At 27.1% G+C, this 17,702-nt stretch overlaps 1 protein-coding gene across 1 annotated transcript in view; it reads right to left on the bottom strand.

The window, feature by feature from the left end:
• Nucleotides 1–12,318, bottom strand: part of LOC123300625 (histone-lysine N-methyltransferase MECOM-like) — a 61,595-nt gene extending 49,277 nt beyond the window's left edge. The window contains exons 1-2 of the mRNA XM_044883222.1: nucleotides 12,258–12,318; nucleotides 5,274–6,463 (exon numbers count right to left, since the gene is read on the bottom strand). Of these exons, the coding sequence (XP_044739157.1) occupies nucleotides 5,274–6,463; nucleotides 12,258–12,291 (1,224 nt within the window). The 5' untranslated portion in view covers nucleotides 12,292–12,318. The remainder of the gene's footprint in view (nucleotides 1–5,273; nucleotides 6,464–12,257) is intronic.
• Nucleotides 12,319–17,702: the final 5,384 nt, after the last annotated feature.

The raw sequence follows: 17,702 nt of genomic DNA on the forward strand, positions 1-17,702 counted from the left end.
TTAGTTCGATTATTTAAACCTCTATTAGACCATTTTGAAGTGAAAAATAGTCTACAAACTCGATCGATCGTAATGGGGATCAAAAAATATAAGTCAATAAAACATCCTAGACCTAAGAAAAGTGTATCCTTTGCAATTGGGGTGACACTCTGTATAAATATTTATCTACATGTATATATAATAACGCTTGTATCGATAAATTTAGCTTTTTAAAATAAAATCGATATCGTAGACAAATTAAATTATTGATAAAATAAGTTTTAAACTATTTATAAATTTTATTATTTTTATAGTTTAAAATTTTTCAACAGTTTTTACTTTTATTTATCAAAATTTGTGTCATATTCTCGATAAAAATATAATTCGATTATATTTTGTAGAAAACGTCGATTTTCATTTCTCTAAAGCCGTTGTTTGTATGTGTCATGGATGTCCCTAGCGGCTTTTCTTCTTTGGATACTGATTGGAACGGCATGGTTCATAGAAATTTTGAATTTGAGATAGCATCAAATTCTGCTCGGTAAATTTGAAAGCGGTTTCCAAGATACATTTTAAAACTATATCTATCAAGGGAATAGAGAAGGTTTTTTTTTATGAAGAGTCTTTTTTTGTACAATTATTGATTCTTTTCAATTTTAGTTAAAAATAAATCAATCAATAGAAAGATGTTTTAACACAAATGTTTTTACACAAAGTAAGTAATAATTTTTATGACCAAAAATGATAATGTCCTTTTTGGTCATTAATTTCAAGTGATGGCTCTTTTACTGGCTACTGAATTTCAAAACATTTCAAAAGATATAAATAATGATTTTACAAGTCAGTAGGGAATTTTGAAAACATAAAAATTATTACCTGTTCCTTTTTGTGTTTGTATTTTTGTAAACATTGTATATTTAAACGAAATTTTTAAAAGATAATTAATTAGAAATCTTTTGAAAAATTATGTCCATTTATCTTTAACTATATTGGTCACATCAGACGTGTTATTGTACATAATACTTAGACATCGTATGTATATCTATATTTATGTGTTTATCTTTTTAACAACATGAGCATGAATCACTTTCTGTATAGCAAAATTCTTCATAAATTAAGGTTTTTCGATACCGAAAAAATAAAAATGATTCTCTCTGCGGCTTAGGAGAAATCCCCTACGCTACATATTGTCATCGGTAAAATAAATACACACAATTTTTTTAATTTTTTCATTAATATCACAAAAACTCAATTCAATGAAGTATAACCCACTAAAAACGTGTATAAAAACCACCCCATTCACAAAAAAAAGGAACAAAATTGGTAAAATAAACATTTCAATAAAAAAAAAAGCCAATTGTTTAGATTCAATCCACTGTAAAATTAGATTTATTCGAGAGAAATTATGGAAATATTTTTTTATATACAAAAATTACATATTTTAACCCAAAAATAGGACAATTATTGTCAATTTCATCAATTGATACCCCCTTATCGATTATTCTTTTGTAAACCCCTTAAATAAATCCTTCCCAGGTGTAAATTTGATTGACAACTGATGTAGATTTTTGTGTAGAAAAATTTCTTTTTTTTTTTTTGCAAAAAGGGTTTTAAAAACGATTTTTTTTTTCTTTAGTTTTGGCAACAAAGATGCTACTGTTTATGTGTGTACTTTAAGGCTCTTAAGTGAAACAGGATACATGGTTATGTAAGCTAGAATAATTGTTAATAATCCTTATAAGGGTTTTACAACAGGCCTAATTTTTACCTTATTTTCAAAAAAAAATAGGTAAATAGGAAATTAAAATTGGCCAATATATTTTTTTTTTGTCATAAATACTCAAAATACAGTTAAAATTTTTATTTAAAACGATCCAATTTCAGTTTTGTTATTTAAATTATCTTGGAGTGCAAAAAATAACGGTTAGAGAAATGGTTTTTTTATACCCTTTTTTGTAGGAAATGGTGTGAAACCACATTTAATGTCTGTGAACCATAATTTTTGTGTAAATATCAAAAGAATTGATCAATTTTTGAGTTCATTTTTGATAATGAATACCGCCAGAACTTGGCAAAATGAAGTAGGAGTTACATTTTGCGATATCCATTTTAGTTTTCAAGATATTTAAAAGTAATTAGATCTGATTTTCTCCAAATTTTAATCGTTTAGACTGAGCTTAATTGAAAAATTAAAGGAAGGATTATATTCTGAAGATATTTTAATATCTGTTTTGCCTAAAGCATTTGGAGATCTTCGATTTTTTGGGGACACATTGTAAAATTGAATTTAGCAGGAGTATTGTTTTTTTTTTTTAAAGTAGAATTATCTAATGGCAATACTACTTTGACAACAAATTTTAAAAACTGGAATTGATACCCAAGCAAAAATTAATAATTTCGACAAAAATTGAAAGCAAAAAAAAAAATTTATTAATATTTAATGAAGTTCATATTGTTATATTTATGACAGTTATAGAAATTGAAATGACCCTACAAACTTAAAGAACAGAAGAAGGAAGGCTTCTTGTTTACACCTAGTTTTTTTTGTTTGATTTGTGAGTCCATCACAAGGTCAACCAACCAGAACTGACCCAACGAAGACAGTTTTTATATGAAAAACATAATATGTTTTTCGCCCTCTTCGTGTTAATAAAATTGACATGTTATGTCTCACGATAATATTTCTCTTCTATTCATTAAAAATACGGACATTTCAACCAGTTTTGAATAATTTTTTTTTTTGTTATCTGTCTTATATACAAATATCTATTTCAAATTCCGTACACATAAACGTTTTTGAATGTATTTTTCTTTTTGTAAATAAAACTGAATAATTTTAAATGTTTTTTGATTTGTCAGTCAATTCCCCCAATTATCTCCCACTTAAAAAGGTTTTTTTTATGTCCATTTCAACTGAAGATATGAAAAATGAAAAAAACAAGAAATATAACAGCTAACATATAATTGATAATGTTTTAATACCCTGTGTATATTGAAACCGGTAGTTTACAAATAAATAGTTTCAAATTGTTTTCATTTTTTTCGTTCCATTAGAATAAAGTATAAGGCTTGCTTCCCGCGAAAGGATTAAAATAAGGTACTGATTTGATAAAGAAAAATGATAATATTGTGATTTTTAGAAGTATTTTAAAAATGTTCTGGCTGATTCCTTAAGTGATTGACCCTACATTTGATCTAAATTGCGTTATATTTTGCGTCCATACTAAAGTATTTGTAAACTTTTCCATCCAAAGTAGTTGAAAGCTTTAGAGATTGCAATCTTCGTCTCTTAAAGACTTAAAACTATTTTTAAAATTTTGATCTAAATAGTAAAATAATTTCAAAAATCTCTGAATTTTTTTATAAAACTCTGTATTCACCTGATCATAAAATCATGAAAAAAAAATTGTAATAAGCTTCGAAGCCTTTTTTTCTTTCTGCGTAAATAGATCAGATCATCGCATTTACACAAAAGCCTTCACATGAAGAGCCTTAATAAAAAAACCCTTTTTTTTTGAGTGACGTAATAATCACAATGTGATCAGTGACTCTTCAAATAAAATTATAAATTTAAAAAATAAATAATAAAAAATATTTATAGAAAATTTATTCAAGTGAATAAATATATCTATATCTAAATTAGTTTTGTTCAATGCATCACCACAATAGAGGCATGCAAGGAGAAAAAAAGGAATCAATGTAGTCCTTTTTTTATGTGCTTGTTTATTTTAAAAGGATTTATATTCTAATCGAACACATATTTTTTAATCCTTTATAAGGACCACTTAAATGAATATTATCTTAAGAGTGCAATGATATATGTATGTATGTTTATTTATGCAATAAATCCGAATAAATCTTTGATTTCTAACTCGTATTTAGTCGGTTGATTTCGGAATTGCTCGAAAAAAAACATATTTTAAATATCTAAATGCGATTAAATTTTTTTTATTTATTTTGAAATTAAACAAAAAGAAAACTCAAAACTACGATACCTACGGGAATTTTTGGACATTATTGCCTGAAAATCATCACTCAAGATATGGTTTTTACTTGTGGCACCAAATGGTTTTTATTTCGCCTTTTCAGATATAGAAAAATTCGTGTTATTTTAACTTAGGATAGATTAGGAAAAATTTGCCTAGATTTTCCCGTTCCCAATAAAAATTCTAGTATTTTCGTATGAACAAAGATTTCAAAGAGCAAAAGGATCGATTTCAAAACTTAAAAAATTACACAAATCAATGTAAAGACTTAAACCTCCAATTGTGAATTTGAATAAAGGGGCTTAAATGCCGTTTAAAAAATCGTAAAAATAGGGCTTGACTCTTGTGAGTTATTATAAATAATTCTAATTATTTTCTCATAGATTATTAGAATATTCAAATTTATTTATTGAAAAATAATTTAATTAAAATCGATTCAACCAATGTATCGATACATATATAGAAATGTCTAATTTAAATAATTTTGAATAAGGTCATATCTTCTCAAACAAAATGGTATCATGTCTTCGTATGACATCTGTCAATCATATCTCTTCTCTCACCAAAATCAGTTCTCTCAAATTTATTCATAATCAAATTCATTGTATTCAAATGTTGGACAAAGAGTCATTGGTTAAACTCACAAGAAAAAAGTCTTCCTTTTTTTATTTAAATTAATCAAAAAAAATAAATTAACATAATCTTTTTTTTGGACTTTCAACGCAAAAAAGTTGGTTTTTTTTTGTTTGTCTAAGATATCGAAATATGATATTTAAATAGAAAATCATAGAAGTGTGACCACAATTATCTGATACAAAAACTTTGTCAAAAATTCTCTATTTGTTCCTACCTGCAAATTTGGGTAAAAAAAAATGTTGTAAACCACAAATTGGTAAAAAAATTTGTCAAAAATTCGTTATACTTGCACAAAAAAAAAACCTGGTGAAACCGTTAAAATAAATGTTTTCACACACATTTAACGGTTTAGCTGGCAAATTCAAAGTGTCAACAAAATTTACATAAAATTATTTGAAGAACAGGCTTTTATTGTACTAATAAAAAGTAGAAAATAATTTTTCCTATGAATCATGAGAAACGCCTCCAGTAACTCATATGCAAAATTATTTTTTGCTATTAAGTTCAATAAAAGCTTTAGTTCAAAATGAGATCATGTTTCCCTCAAATATGTAATGTCTCAGTTCAATCGGAAACCGGAAGAGAGCGGCCAAATTTAACGGGATAGATGAAACTAATTAAGAGCTTATAAAATACTTTAGAACCATGTGTAGAAAAATTTTTGCCACTAACCTGCCAAGCATAGCCCACACTAACAGTTGGTATCGATGCCCATTTCCCTTTAAATGGTCCCAGTCGTTGTCCGGCACGAATTTCTTGCTGTGCGAATACTCCAATCACACCCAAACCAGGACATTCCCGTATGCTAATTTCATTGGGAATAACACCAGGCATAGATTCCATTTCTCGTACCATTGTCATCACATTTTCCACACTAATTTCTTCATTCTCATTTTTTTTCTCAGCCAATCGTTTTTTTAACAATTCAATCATAAAAAGTGGACTAGGTTTACCAGTTTCATCAAACTGATGCTGAGCGAATCGTGCCGCACCCGCTTTAGCAATCATTTCTTCAGTGACAAAAACGGCTGCCGTTGTGGCTGTACTTGGAAATGGTACCATCATACCTTGTGGACTAGGTTTATTTTGCTGACTGGACTGTTCACGTTGAAACTGCTCCCGAAGTTTCAGTGATTCAGGGCTAAGTAATTTTTCATGGTCAGCTAAACGTAAGCGTATATTTAAATTTGCCTCAATTTTTTGAGAATTCTGTTGATGATGTTGATTTGCTTGCATTAATTCATGGTAATAATGCAATTGCGCTTGGGACGCTGACATCGTTGAAGATGTGACTCGCCTACTTGGTGATGATGTCACTGGTGAATTTTCATTATCTTGAAAATAATTATTGAATGACGCCACATCCGGTGGTGTCACTCGTCTAGGTGATGATGTAACCGGTATCACCATATTTTCATTCTCCTGTTTAATCTTTTTAAGTTTATTTTCCCCACCGGCTGCGCCACTTACATTCGTATTATTAAAATCAAAATACAATTGTTGTGATTGGCTAGTACTATTATGATTACTAATAGGCATGTGATGATTCGTATGATTATTATTAAAAGTTGGTGAAGCTGACGTCACAGGTGTAGTCGTTTCATATTTACGTTTTAATTGTATATCATTTGTTTGCTGTTGATGATATTCATCGTTTAAATTATTTAAATCTAATATTGATTGTGATTGGCTATGATTTTTATGATTATTATTATTATTGTTGTTGTTATTGTTGAGACTTGGTGACATATCTATCAGATCCAAAGAAATATCTTTATCATCTTCGATGCTGTCTGGTTGTGATGTCGTCGTGGTCGATTGTTTTAGTGGTAATTCGGTATCCAATTCATCGCCACTACTACCTGAAAAGAATAAAACAAAATTCAATTAATATTTAGAGTTTTAAACAGAATATTTTGGGAATGGTTTAGCCATAGGGTCACAATGATTGTGTCACTCATATTCAAACATAAATTGGATGTTTTAACGATTTTGAGAGATATTGTTACGTTCATTGACCGCGTCCGAGTATTTTTTTAAGACGTGCCTTTGTCACAAAACAAAAAAGTATAAAAAAGTAACATTATTGTGCGAGGCTATAATGTTTTATAAACATAAAAAATTATGTATGAAAACATAAAAATTATATGATATGGTTTTTTTTTATATCTTAAGGTAGTTCATTCAAAAAGATCACCGATTATGTGGCAAATATTTCATAATAAAAGCGATACAATGAATTTCGAAACTAAAATTATGTTTCTTTTATCAAATTTTTTAAAAGATCCACTTGATATTTAATTTTGAAATAATATACGATAATTTTAGCTGATCTTTTAGCTAACGTTACAAAACGATTTTGAACAAAAATGTAAGATTTTCTCGCATGAAATACCATACAAAAATTTTTATTTATTTTTTTAATAAACACTGACTTTCTGTACAAAATATATCACAATATCGCTCCATACTCATTCAGAAAATCTTTGAGTTGCCAATTCATGAAAGTAGTAAATTCATTTTCTCATGTCTCCAAGTGTTTCATTTATTTTTATCTTCAATTCAATATACTTTGTACGTGGCAAGCACAAAAGATGTATTAGATGTATAATTATTTCACTTTGATTCATTCAATTAAATAAAGAGCAAATGATTTTTGTTTTTGAATTATTCTTTAAATATCATGTGATTCATTCAACTTAACTACAACCTAACTAAAATTTTTCATGTGTCAATCTTTACGGGAATTTTAAACTTGTCCTAACAATGATAAAATTTCCTAATCCCTCGAAATAACACGCTAAAAAAAATTTTCGTAGAAGAAAAAGTATTTTCTAAGCTACACAGTAATTTTTACAGATGTATTTATCAATGAAATCATTTTCTGATTAGCACTGCCTCTTTGATTAATGAACCACATTGTACAAGTCATAAAAATAAAAGGTAATGTATGTCTGATTACTAAAAACATGTATGTATGCAGTTTTTGTACACCTGTTTCAAAAAACTTCTTGTTCTGTACCATAGCAGAATAAAAATCATTATTCATCATTTATTTAAAAGACCTTTTTTTTAATTTATGCCAAGAAATAATTCTCAAAATCATGTACATGTTTTTATAAATGACCTATATTATTTTTTTATGAGTTTATGTAAAAATGATTCAAATAAAAGTTGTCTTAAAAAAAATGTTGTTTTTAAATTACTCAGATATTTTTAATTTTCTTCTATCTAGGTTTGAGAAATGTATCAAAACCCACTTTCTTATTTTGCCCGTTAACGAACTCGTAAGCCGTGCTTTACATACATTCTAATCTCTTTTCAGACAGAAAAACACATATAAGATAATAAAACTTCAGCTCCGAGTTCTCGTGTGAACAAACAATTAAACATATTAAGGAAAAATTTCATATACACGTCAAATATTAAATATACGCAGGGTATATAAACAATTCTATCTCGTTTGTTTTGTACTAAATAAATGTATAATGAATTTTTAGTTCCATCTCAATGGAATTGGTAAGTATAAATATTATAAAAATTATTTTTATCAAATAAAAACATTTTTGTATAATCTCTCTCTTAAAGAGTAATAAATAATTATTATAAATATTTAATAAAATATTAAAACGATAAAACATTTTTAATTGTATTTAACCCGATTTGTTTTTCATTTAATGTATGAATGCGACTGGTTTACCTGGTATTTAATGGTACAAGCTTTGTGTAAAAATATTTATAAAATAAATTCATTCATTAACTTATAAAATATTTTTAAACATTTCTGATAATGCATTGTTTTCATATCGAAGCCAAGTCAAAACGTTTATGATTTCTTTATATTTTGAATTTCAAATTTTTAATAGAATTTGTAGTTTTGAATGATCACAGAGTTCTATAATACTTCAAACTCATGCAATCAAACTGAGGCTTAGAATCGAGAGAAAGCAAAAAATCAAAGGAAATGGCAAATTGGATGTTGAATTTTTTGTTGAGAAATGACGTCAAGCTGTCAATATAAACGCTATAAGATGGCTGGAAGCCTGAAAAAAGCAACTACTTTAAGAATAACTTGACTATCAAAAGAGTGAGCTTTTTTATTGGACAAGTTTATTCAAGCATTTGAGAAGTTATGTTACAAACTACTATGATTTCTTAATCTACATCGATTTATTTATCGCCTGCTAAAACACAGTATTTTAAACCAACGGATCTTGCAAGGTAAACTGATTTTCCAATTGTTAGCCATGCTTTTGTAATTACCACTAGATCCAGCCACTTAAATGCTTACGTAAAGCTTACGAAAACATTTTGAAAATCTATTTTCTCTTAAAATACACTATCCCGGTTGTTTATTAAAGCTAGTAAATATTTTCTCAGTCTATGGTAAAATAAATAAAATATTAACCCAAAGTAATTATTTTAAAAACTAGGTAACACAGATATATTTTTAATGTATATTATAAAAACACATATACATTCAGATTCACACAAACACATATGAAATAATAAATAATTATAATCATTAAAAACATGCATATAGTCATACATTTTTAAGAGATATTTTAATATCGTATTGTATTTCTAATTAAAATATACATAATATCCATAAAAATGATTTTATGAACATATATTAATAATATATTCTCTAATAAAGTTTTGTAATGTGTACAAAATACAATACAAAATTTTTGTAATTAAAAATAATAATTTCAGAAAAAAATATTTTTTTTAAGATCATTATTTGTGAGTAATTATAATAAATCAGACAGAATGTTGCTGCCTTCATCCGCAGAAACCAAATTCAATTTTATAATGCTACAAATTCTGGTTTTTTTTGAAGGTTTTATTTACTGATGATTTACTGATGAATTTCGATTATGTCTTTGCCTCAAAGTAATCGAATTGCTTTGCAAATTTCCGGATATTTTTTTTGGGAATGCACACATTATTTAACGCAGTTAACGCAACCGCTTTCAGATGCCAAATGTATTTCTAAGAAAAGAAATATTCAAGATCCACCCATCATAAAATAAACTTTTCGTGGCTTTTTAACTCTATTTTATATACCAGTAAGTGATTTAAATGTAACCAAATTCACGTAATCAGAAATATATTGATTTGTCTTTCATAAGTGATATACATCACAATTAGCTTATTTTTCTTGTGATAACAATCATTTTCTAATTATCATTGGTTTTATTACAAACACAAATACATAAACATGTAAATATTCTCGCAAATGACACGTACTGAAAAACTTAATTAGCATATTTGTTTATTACAAAGCTAAGAAGGTTGATTTTTTTTTTTAAATCAAATATCTGCGCGTTTTCTCTGATAATGAAAACTGATTATATTTCTTTTAATTGTATCATATAATGATTTCATTTCGAAATTTAAAGAAAAATTTTTTTATTAGTCATATAAATTTTACGGATATGTTCTAATTGAACATATATCTAATTCATATAGGTATATTTTCCGGATGAGGTTATTATGGGACACTCCATATTCTAATCATCGAGGGGAGAAGTATTGGTTAAGGTTAGACGATTTTTAAGACAATTTGTACATTTTTTTTGAATGACCTTACACGCATTCTTATCTAAACAAATATTTAGAAAAAAAAATTTTTTTTTGCAATATTTACAACGATAAAAACACACAAAAGGTAACATTTTTCATTCATTATCTATTTAGGAACAGGTTTTCTATGTTGCAACCAGAGAATATAAGAAGGTGGTCGGTTGAGCACCCAAGCAAATAGATAAATATTTATTATATTGCATAAGATCACGTCGCAAAACCATAAAAAAAATATGTACTCGCTATTATCTATAATAATCCACACAAGTCTAAAACCGACTTACAAAAACCGAATGTTTTTATGAACTATTAACTTAATACAAAATGTAAACATCTTTTATAACAAAAGTATTTATTGCAATTTTTGTACCGAGTATTCAAAAAGATTGTTCCCTAACTACAAATATTGTATCTTGAATCATTATTCAGTTTCTTTAATAATATTATTTAGGAGACAATACCCACATGAAGAGAAACTTAATTTACACAAAAGAGCAAACGAAAAAAAGCTTGCCTACATGCTCTTGTTTTCAAGTAAAATAGAAAATAATATTTATAGCGTTATAGTTCAAAACTTCCGAAAATGGGCCTGAGCTCTTACTTGGACGACACTTGGATAAATGGATTGAAAAATACATATTTACAAAAACTTTTAGGAAGTAATTTTTAAAAAATTATTTGATAACAAATTGAAATCATAACAAAAATTTTATTTTCCCATAATAATAAATAAAATGTTTCTAATTAAAACAAAATTATCTCTGCACATTTATCATTTTTGGGATACCGTGGTTTTGATGTATGATTTCAAAGTCAGAAAACTGAGAGGCGGAATACAAAAAAAATTATATTTATTTACAAATGCTGCACGCTTGTAAAATGAGATAAAAACACTATAAAATATATATAAAAGTTTGTTTGTGTTACACGGCGCGAAAGGGATGCGGTTTTTTGACAAGATTTTTAGACGGAAATCCGGCCTTACTTACCGTTCAACGTTTTTTTATTATGTGTATTATCAATGTGAAAATTTTTTCTGTTATTTAAATAATTCAGTTTAGATAAATTTTAATTTTTAATTGTTTTATCAATTTTTTTATTATTATTTTTATTTATTTTTGTATGAAATTTAATCAAATAGGTGAATGTAAATATAGTATTTCGTCTATCAAGTAGCCTTGCTCTAAATTATTTCAAAGTAAATCAAAAATTGATTTATTTCCTTTAAGAAACTTGAAATAAGTTCGAAATCTGAACAAAAAAAGTGTAATAAATCATCTTCCCTAAAAAATTAACAATTTTATCAATACATTACAAGATCATTTGGTATCCATTATGACAAATTTACTGTCGAAATATGTATTATAAAAAAATTGCTTCTTGAAATTAGGGTAAATAAAAACTTCTTTTATAAGAAGATATCATTTCAGTCATATTTGTTAACATTCAATGAAAAGATATTTCGACTGCCAAGTAGATATCTTCAGCAATAAACTTAAATTTATCCAAACTTAATGGAAGTGGCATATGGTCAATTGAAATGCGAAATATTTATTGCTTGAGTGCACAAAATTAACATATAATTAAACAAAAAAACCCAATTTATCACAAAATATAAGATTAGAAAAAAGTTTCGAAATAAATTCGAAGTAATTTTGAAATAATTTTGTACAATTTTGGAGCAGTTTTTCATTTATGTTTCAACTCCAAATATCAATTAACATTTTTAATTGTTTAGTATTTCAGTTATCAAGGAATCATATTCAGTCTATAATCAGCTTGTCATTTAATTTAACCCAGTAATTAAGATAATCAATCTGTCAAACCACGCTATATCGAAGAATTTTCAATTTTTGTGAGATAATTATGAAAAGATAGAATTGGTATTTCAATGGGTAAGGTGTCATATTCAGTTTTATTGTTCTCTTATTATTCTATTTCAAATAAACTCATACATCAATTGACAATACATGAAAACACACGAATTAGAATCACAATTTTCTCCGAAATTTTTTTGGAGGGAATAAGGGAAAAATAATATCAAAACAGTAAAAAAAATCTACAAACCTGACGACATTTTAAACAAATAATCAACTAGCATTTAGAAAACTATTAAGTACACCAAATTTTGCATCCACAGATCATGTCAAAAAATAAAAAACAAATCACCGAAAATTTTTTCACAACAATATCAACAAAAATTTTATCATCCAACACTTAAAACATCAAAACGGTAAATAAACAAACAATTAATTCTTTCATCACTTTTTAACCAAAAACAAAAACCAGATTGAGTGTTTATCTCAAAAAAATATTGCCCGGAACTAATTTGTGATAAGTAAATTACTATAACAATTTATATATAAACTATTTAAAAGTGCAATTAATTCTCTCACACACTTCAAAAAACAAGTCTCTCAGTCTCACATTATCTCAATTTGGCTTCCAAATTTGCACTAAACATATTTTACAGAAGAATTAATACAAATAAGGATTCACCATCCGACTGTGTTTGACTGTCTCTATACGCCAAACAAGGGATGAAATATAGTATTGTATAGTTTAGTATAATGTTAAAGGGGCGTTACCAACACAAGGGTGGGGCACTGATATAAGGGCGGTTCTATCCACAACATCCCTAAGGATCTTCCCCTTCTCGATATATATATACATATGATATTTTATTATCCTTTTGGTATTTCGTCTTCTTTTTCCTCTGTATATGCTACCACTTCCCTCGATCGACTCGACGGTTGTACAGTAAGTCAGTCAGTCAGGATGTTTATCCTCTGGTGGTTGATAACTGACTGTGTGGAGACGCTTGTCGTGTATATATATGTATATGTCAGTATCATATTTTATCAATATTGAAGTTTTTCTTGTCTAATTGGGAGAAAAAAATTCGAGTTGTGTATTAACTACACCTCCTGTTCGGGAGCCTTGTTTGAGATTGACCTACTTTTTTTTAATGAGATCAATTAAAAGAAAGCTAATAAATGAGAAATGAGAGAATATAAATGAAAATCTTTTTGATTCGGGGTGAAAATTTTGCCTCGATATGTTTTTCGAGGAAATTTATCTACTCATAAAAGTATATTTATCACATTTCAGACACCGAGAAAACTTTTAGATTTCTTAATTCAAATCAAAAAACAGTTTCTTTCGTGAATTTTTGTGTTTTAGAGAATTTTGTATTAATTTTTAATATTTCGACATTTTTGGATAATGTATCTGATATCATTTGTTATCTTGTAACATTTTCCTTAGGCTGACCGAAAAAAAAGTAGTTGCCGAATGTCGATTAGGCCATATTACGCATAAAAATGTAAAACTAGCCTTGATACGATCACAAAATTTAAAAGTGAAGAAATTGATTATAAAACGAAGAAGTTATAAGCATTCAAAGATTGTTGCCCATCTCTTTTTAGTAAAACAAAGTTTTATATGCATTTTATATATATCTCTATGGAGATATCGGACAATGACGTTAGTAAATCAAATTACGTTACTAATTCTAAAAATTTTCTTAAACTTCAGCCCGTGCAGTGAGATATCTTCACTCGAAGTGACAAAAAAAATTTAGCCAACATGCCTCATAAAGAAGTTTTGTGTTGGTGATCAGATATAGTCAAGTTCTTTCTTCAAAATTATAAAATTCTCATGTTTTCACGCGCAATGGATCTTTACGCCCTCCAAAAAGCATATTTGGAAGATATTATGTTCTTTGGAGGGCTTACCGATTCATTGCGAATGAAAAAATCAGAAACTTGGCTTTATCTGACTTAGCTATATCAATCTATTGATCAGTTATTTTTAAGTTTTATAGATTAAGAAGATGAAGAATAAGTAACCGATGATTTCAATATGAACAGAAGAGAATCTCATAAAATGATTCCAGAATTCATATCACGCCTTAAATTCGATCATATTTTTATACAACTCCAACTTGCATATTTTATTTATATGTAAATATCATATATAAATAATATACATTATATAATATTGTACCTACATATTTAGTAAGCAATATGTCTTCATTTAGCTTACACATTACAATGAATAACATACATAAATATATATATAAAGGTATAATAAGTTTAGTATATACTACATAGCTATAAATATAAATAAATACAATCATTTTATATTTGTGAATATATTACTAACAAAATATTATTTATAAAATAAATGTCAACTTAAATATGTGTGATTGTGTATGTAACAACATACCTACTACCAACCACAATATTACAACTACTGTGGATTCTGTGGACCTGTATGTAGATAGATATACAGTATAATAATCATATAGTACAGGGGGGCACATAAAAGTAAGTATAAATAATATAATGTCTTTAAGGATGTATGAGCATGGTAGTGGGGGCACAAATTTAAAAATAGATATTTTCAATTTTGATTATAAATTTATATTACATATTACTTGACGATATAAGACGAAAAGTAAGAATAAAATTTTTCGATATCTGGCTTAATTTTCAAAATATCGAAAAATGAAAATTTTGTTTAATTATTTAGCTTTCGATATTTCGAAAACCAAGACACATATCGAAAAATTTTATTCTTATTTTTCGTCTACATTCATGAAGTTATAACAAAATTCATCATCAAAGTTGAAAATAAGATAAAAATAATTTCAACTCTTAATCTACCCTGCTCTTACATCCCTTATATGGACGGTGACACTTAGTTTTTTTTTCTTTTCTAATTCATTGCTAATATGTTTACTTTCTATTAAAAAGTTTTTTTAAATTGTTTTTCATTCATTCCAAATGAAAATTATCAAAAACTTCCAAAATATGTCGTTTTTTGAGATTCCTCCATAAGAGCCAATGTTATTTATATCGATTTTTAATGACTTTTTTCTTAAAAATTTGCACGGTTACCTAAGCTGAAATTTTAACCACATATTCTTTGAGTAAAAGTCTACCTACAAACAAATTTTGAGCCTTTAAATCAAACATTGTTGTCATGCTCATACATCCTTAATTTGTATGAAAAATTAAAAACTGATTCTATATTTTATGGTGGATGAACAAATAAGTCTGCTAATGTAGAATTAACAAGAAGAAATATATTTCTTGCGGTTTTTCCTTACGCTTCAACCATAAAGTGTATAAATATAGTTGGTATAATTTTTCTAAAAGATTTTATATGTATGACAAATTATTATTTTTTTAATGGTGGGAGCGCAAAGAAGTCATATAATGTAAAATTAACAATGTTAAAAGTATATCCTTATATTATTCCTTGCGTTTCCACCATAAAATCATTAAATGTATAAAAACCTATTTATAATTTCATTTCTTGTGCATATGTACAGTAGCGTGTCCTTAAGGGGATTATATAAAAGCCAGGAGTGTTCTCTGATTACAAGGATTGTATGGAAAAATTCATTCTAAATAAAATAAAACGCTGCAAAAACAGCATTGGAATTTATATAAGCGACACTAAAAAAAAAATTGTATCGTTCTTTATGAAGAAAAATCATTTTCTTAGGTAATTTTGACCTATAAATTACGGAAATCAGGTTCATTTAAATGTACGATTGATATATTCACAGATATGAGATTCTCAATTTTCGCGGATTAAAAATATGAGACCTATAAGAGAGATACATCATGAAAACAACAAATCAGATGATTTTTTTACAACGACCACTGTATTTGCTATACCCCAATTGATGATTTATAACATAGGATTTGCGGGGACGTCCTGTAATTTTATATATAAATTTATTACGGCTGTGAACACAGAGATATGAATATCCACGCTTATATATCTACCTATATACCAAACACGATGTGGTTGATTTTGGTTTGGCCGTATTGCATGTGTTTTTCCTCGAAGCTTTCGTACCTACTACAATATCTCAACATTTTGGTGTAGTGAGACTTTTTTTTTTATTTAAAAAATGATAAAAACACGAAGCGAGGGTAGTTTATGTTAGTGTAATGGCAAAAATACATAAATATGTTTTCGGGAGCTTGTACGAGCTTTGGTAGATATTACTTATTACTTCATTTAATAAAATTTATGAAATATACAATAAAAGCTATGCTTAAAGCTTAGATTTTCGTATGCTTTTATCATTATGTATTCAAGTCAGATAGAATATTATTTAAGCACTTTTAATTCAGCTTGAAATATTAAAAATTCATTTTGAAAATACATGAATTGATTTTTTGTACTGAAAAAATTAGTTATTAGGAATAATTGCAACTATGATGGCCAATTTTTAATGATATATTTTCAAAAATCGTCGAAATTTGAGGACAAAATGGAATTTCAAAAAACGAAATACGTTATTTATAACGGATCACTGTACACGTATACTATTCTGTTGGTATAAATCACATTCAATTTTTCAAAAATAGAATCTTAAGGCTGATCGGACAATATACGACCATTTTATAGTTTACTGGAGTTTTTTTTTTAAACGCGAATTAAAAATTTAAATTTCGATAGCATCTAAAGCACTGGTAGTCAGATTTATGTTTCAAATAAAAATTATTTAATCTTTAGTATTCGAAGATGTCAACCGAATTTGGCGCCACCCTATCTTTATTAAATGAATAAATTATGATAAATATATATTCATAAATGTGTATGATACATTTTCGTTTTGCTGGTACAAAATCTTTTGTCATTCGTTTATATATATACAAAATATATATTTATATTCATATATGAAAGCTATAAAAGCTTTATTAAAGCTATACATTCATACCATCATCGCTTCATAAAATTTGTTACCATAACCAAAAATATACACAAAATATTATTAGTATATGTTTAAATAGCTATAAATCAAAATTATTAAGAAAGTGGTTAAAAAAACATCGGTGATATCGCTAATGTAGATAATATCATTTCGAACTCATTTTAAGAAAAGCTTTGACTTTTTTTAATCGATATAAAATTATTTTCTTACTTGACATGGCTTTCTTATAAACTTTAAGTTGTTAGTTATTTGGTTTTTTTCCATTAATGCCCCGGAAATGAGCTTTTCCCAGAGCTTTCAGCATTCATTAGACCCAAAAAGTTGTGGATTGTTTTCTTCAAACAACTATTCATAAATAGTACAGTTAAAATTATTGGCTGACCTATTAAAATAGGTCTAGCCTCTTATTTCTTTGACTAGTTTCTTATGAATTATATTATTCAGTGACTGAATAAATTCTCAAGTCATATTTAAAATTAAAATCGAATTTCGATTTCATGTTTTTGAAAAAAAATATAAATGCCTGTTTTTGTTCGTGGGATAATTTTTTGCAAGGATGATTAAGACATATCAATATAATTGAATTAGAATTAATTGTAAGGTTTGTTTCCTTTTTTCAACCCTTAAAAACCCTCAATAATAAATTGTCAGTTACTTAAGCCAATTTACATGCTTTTGTCAAAAAATTATTTTCGCATCATCATTTTTGGGTTAAAAAACACCTTTTTTTTGTATAAATATTTTATTTCGTCTTCACGCCTTTTATTAAA

This window comes from Chrysoperla carnea, chromosome 5 (assembly GCF_905475395.1).
Source record: "Chrysoperla carnea chromosome 5, inChrCarn1.1, whole genome shotgun sequence".
Taxonomy (NCBI): domain Eukaryota; kingdom Metazoa; phylum Arthropoda; class Insecta; order Neuroptera; family Chrysopidae; genus Chrysoperla; species Chrysoperla carnea.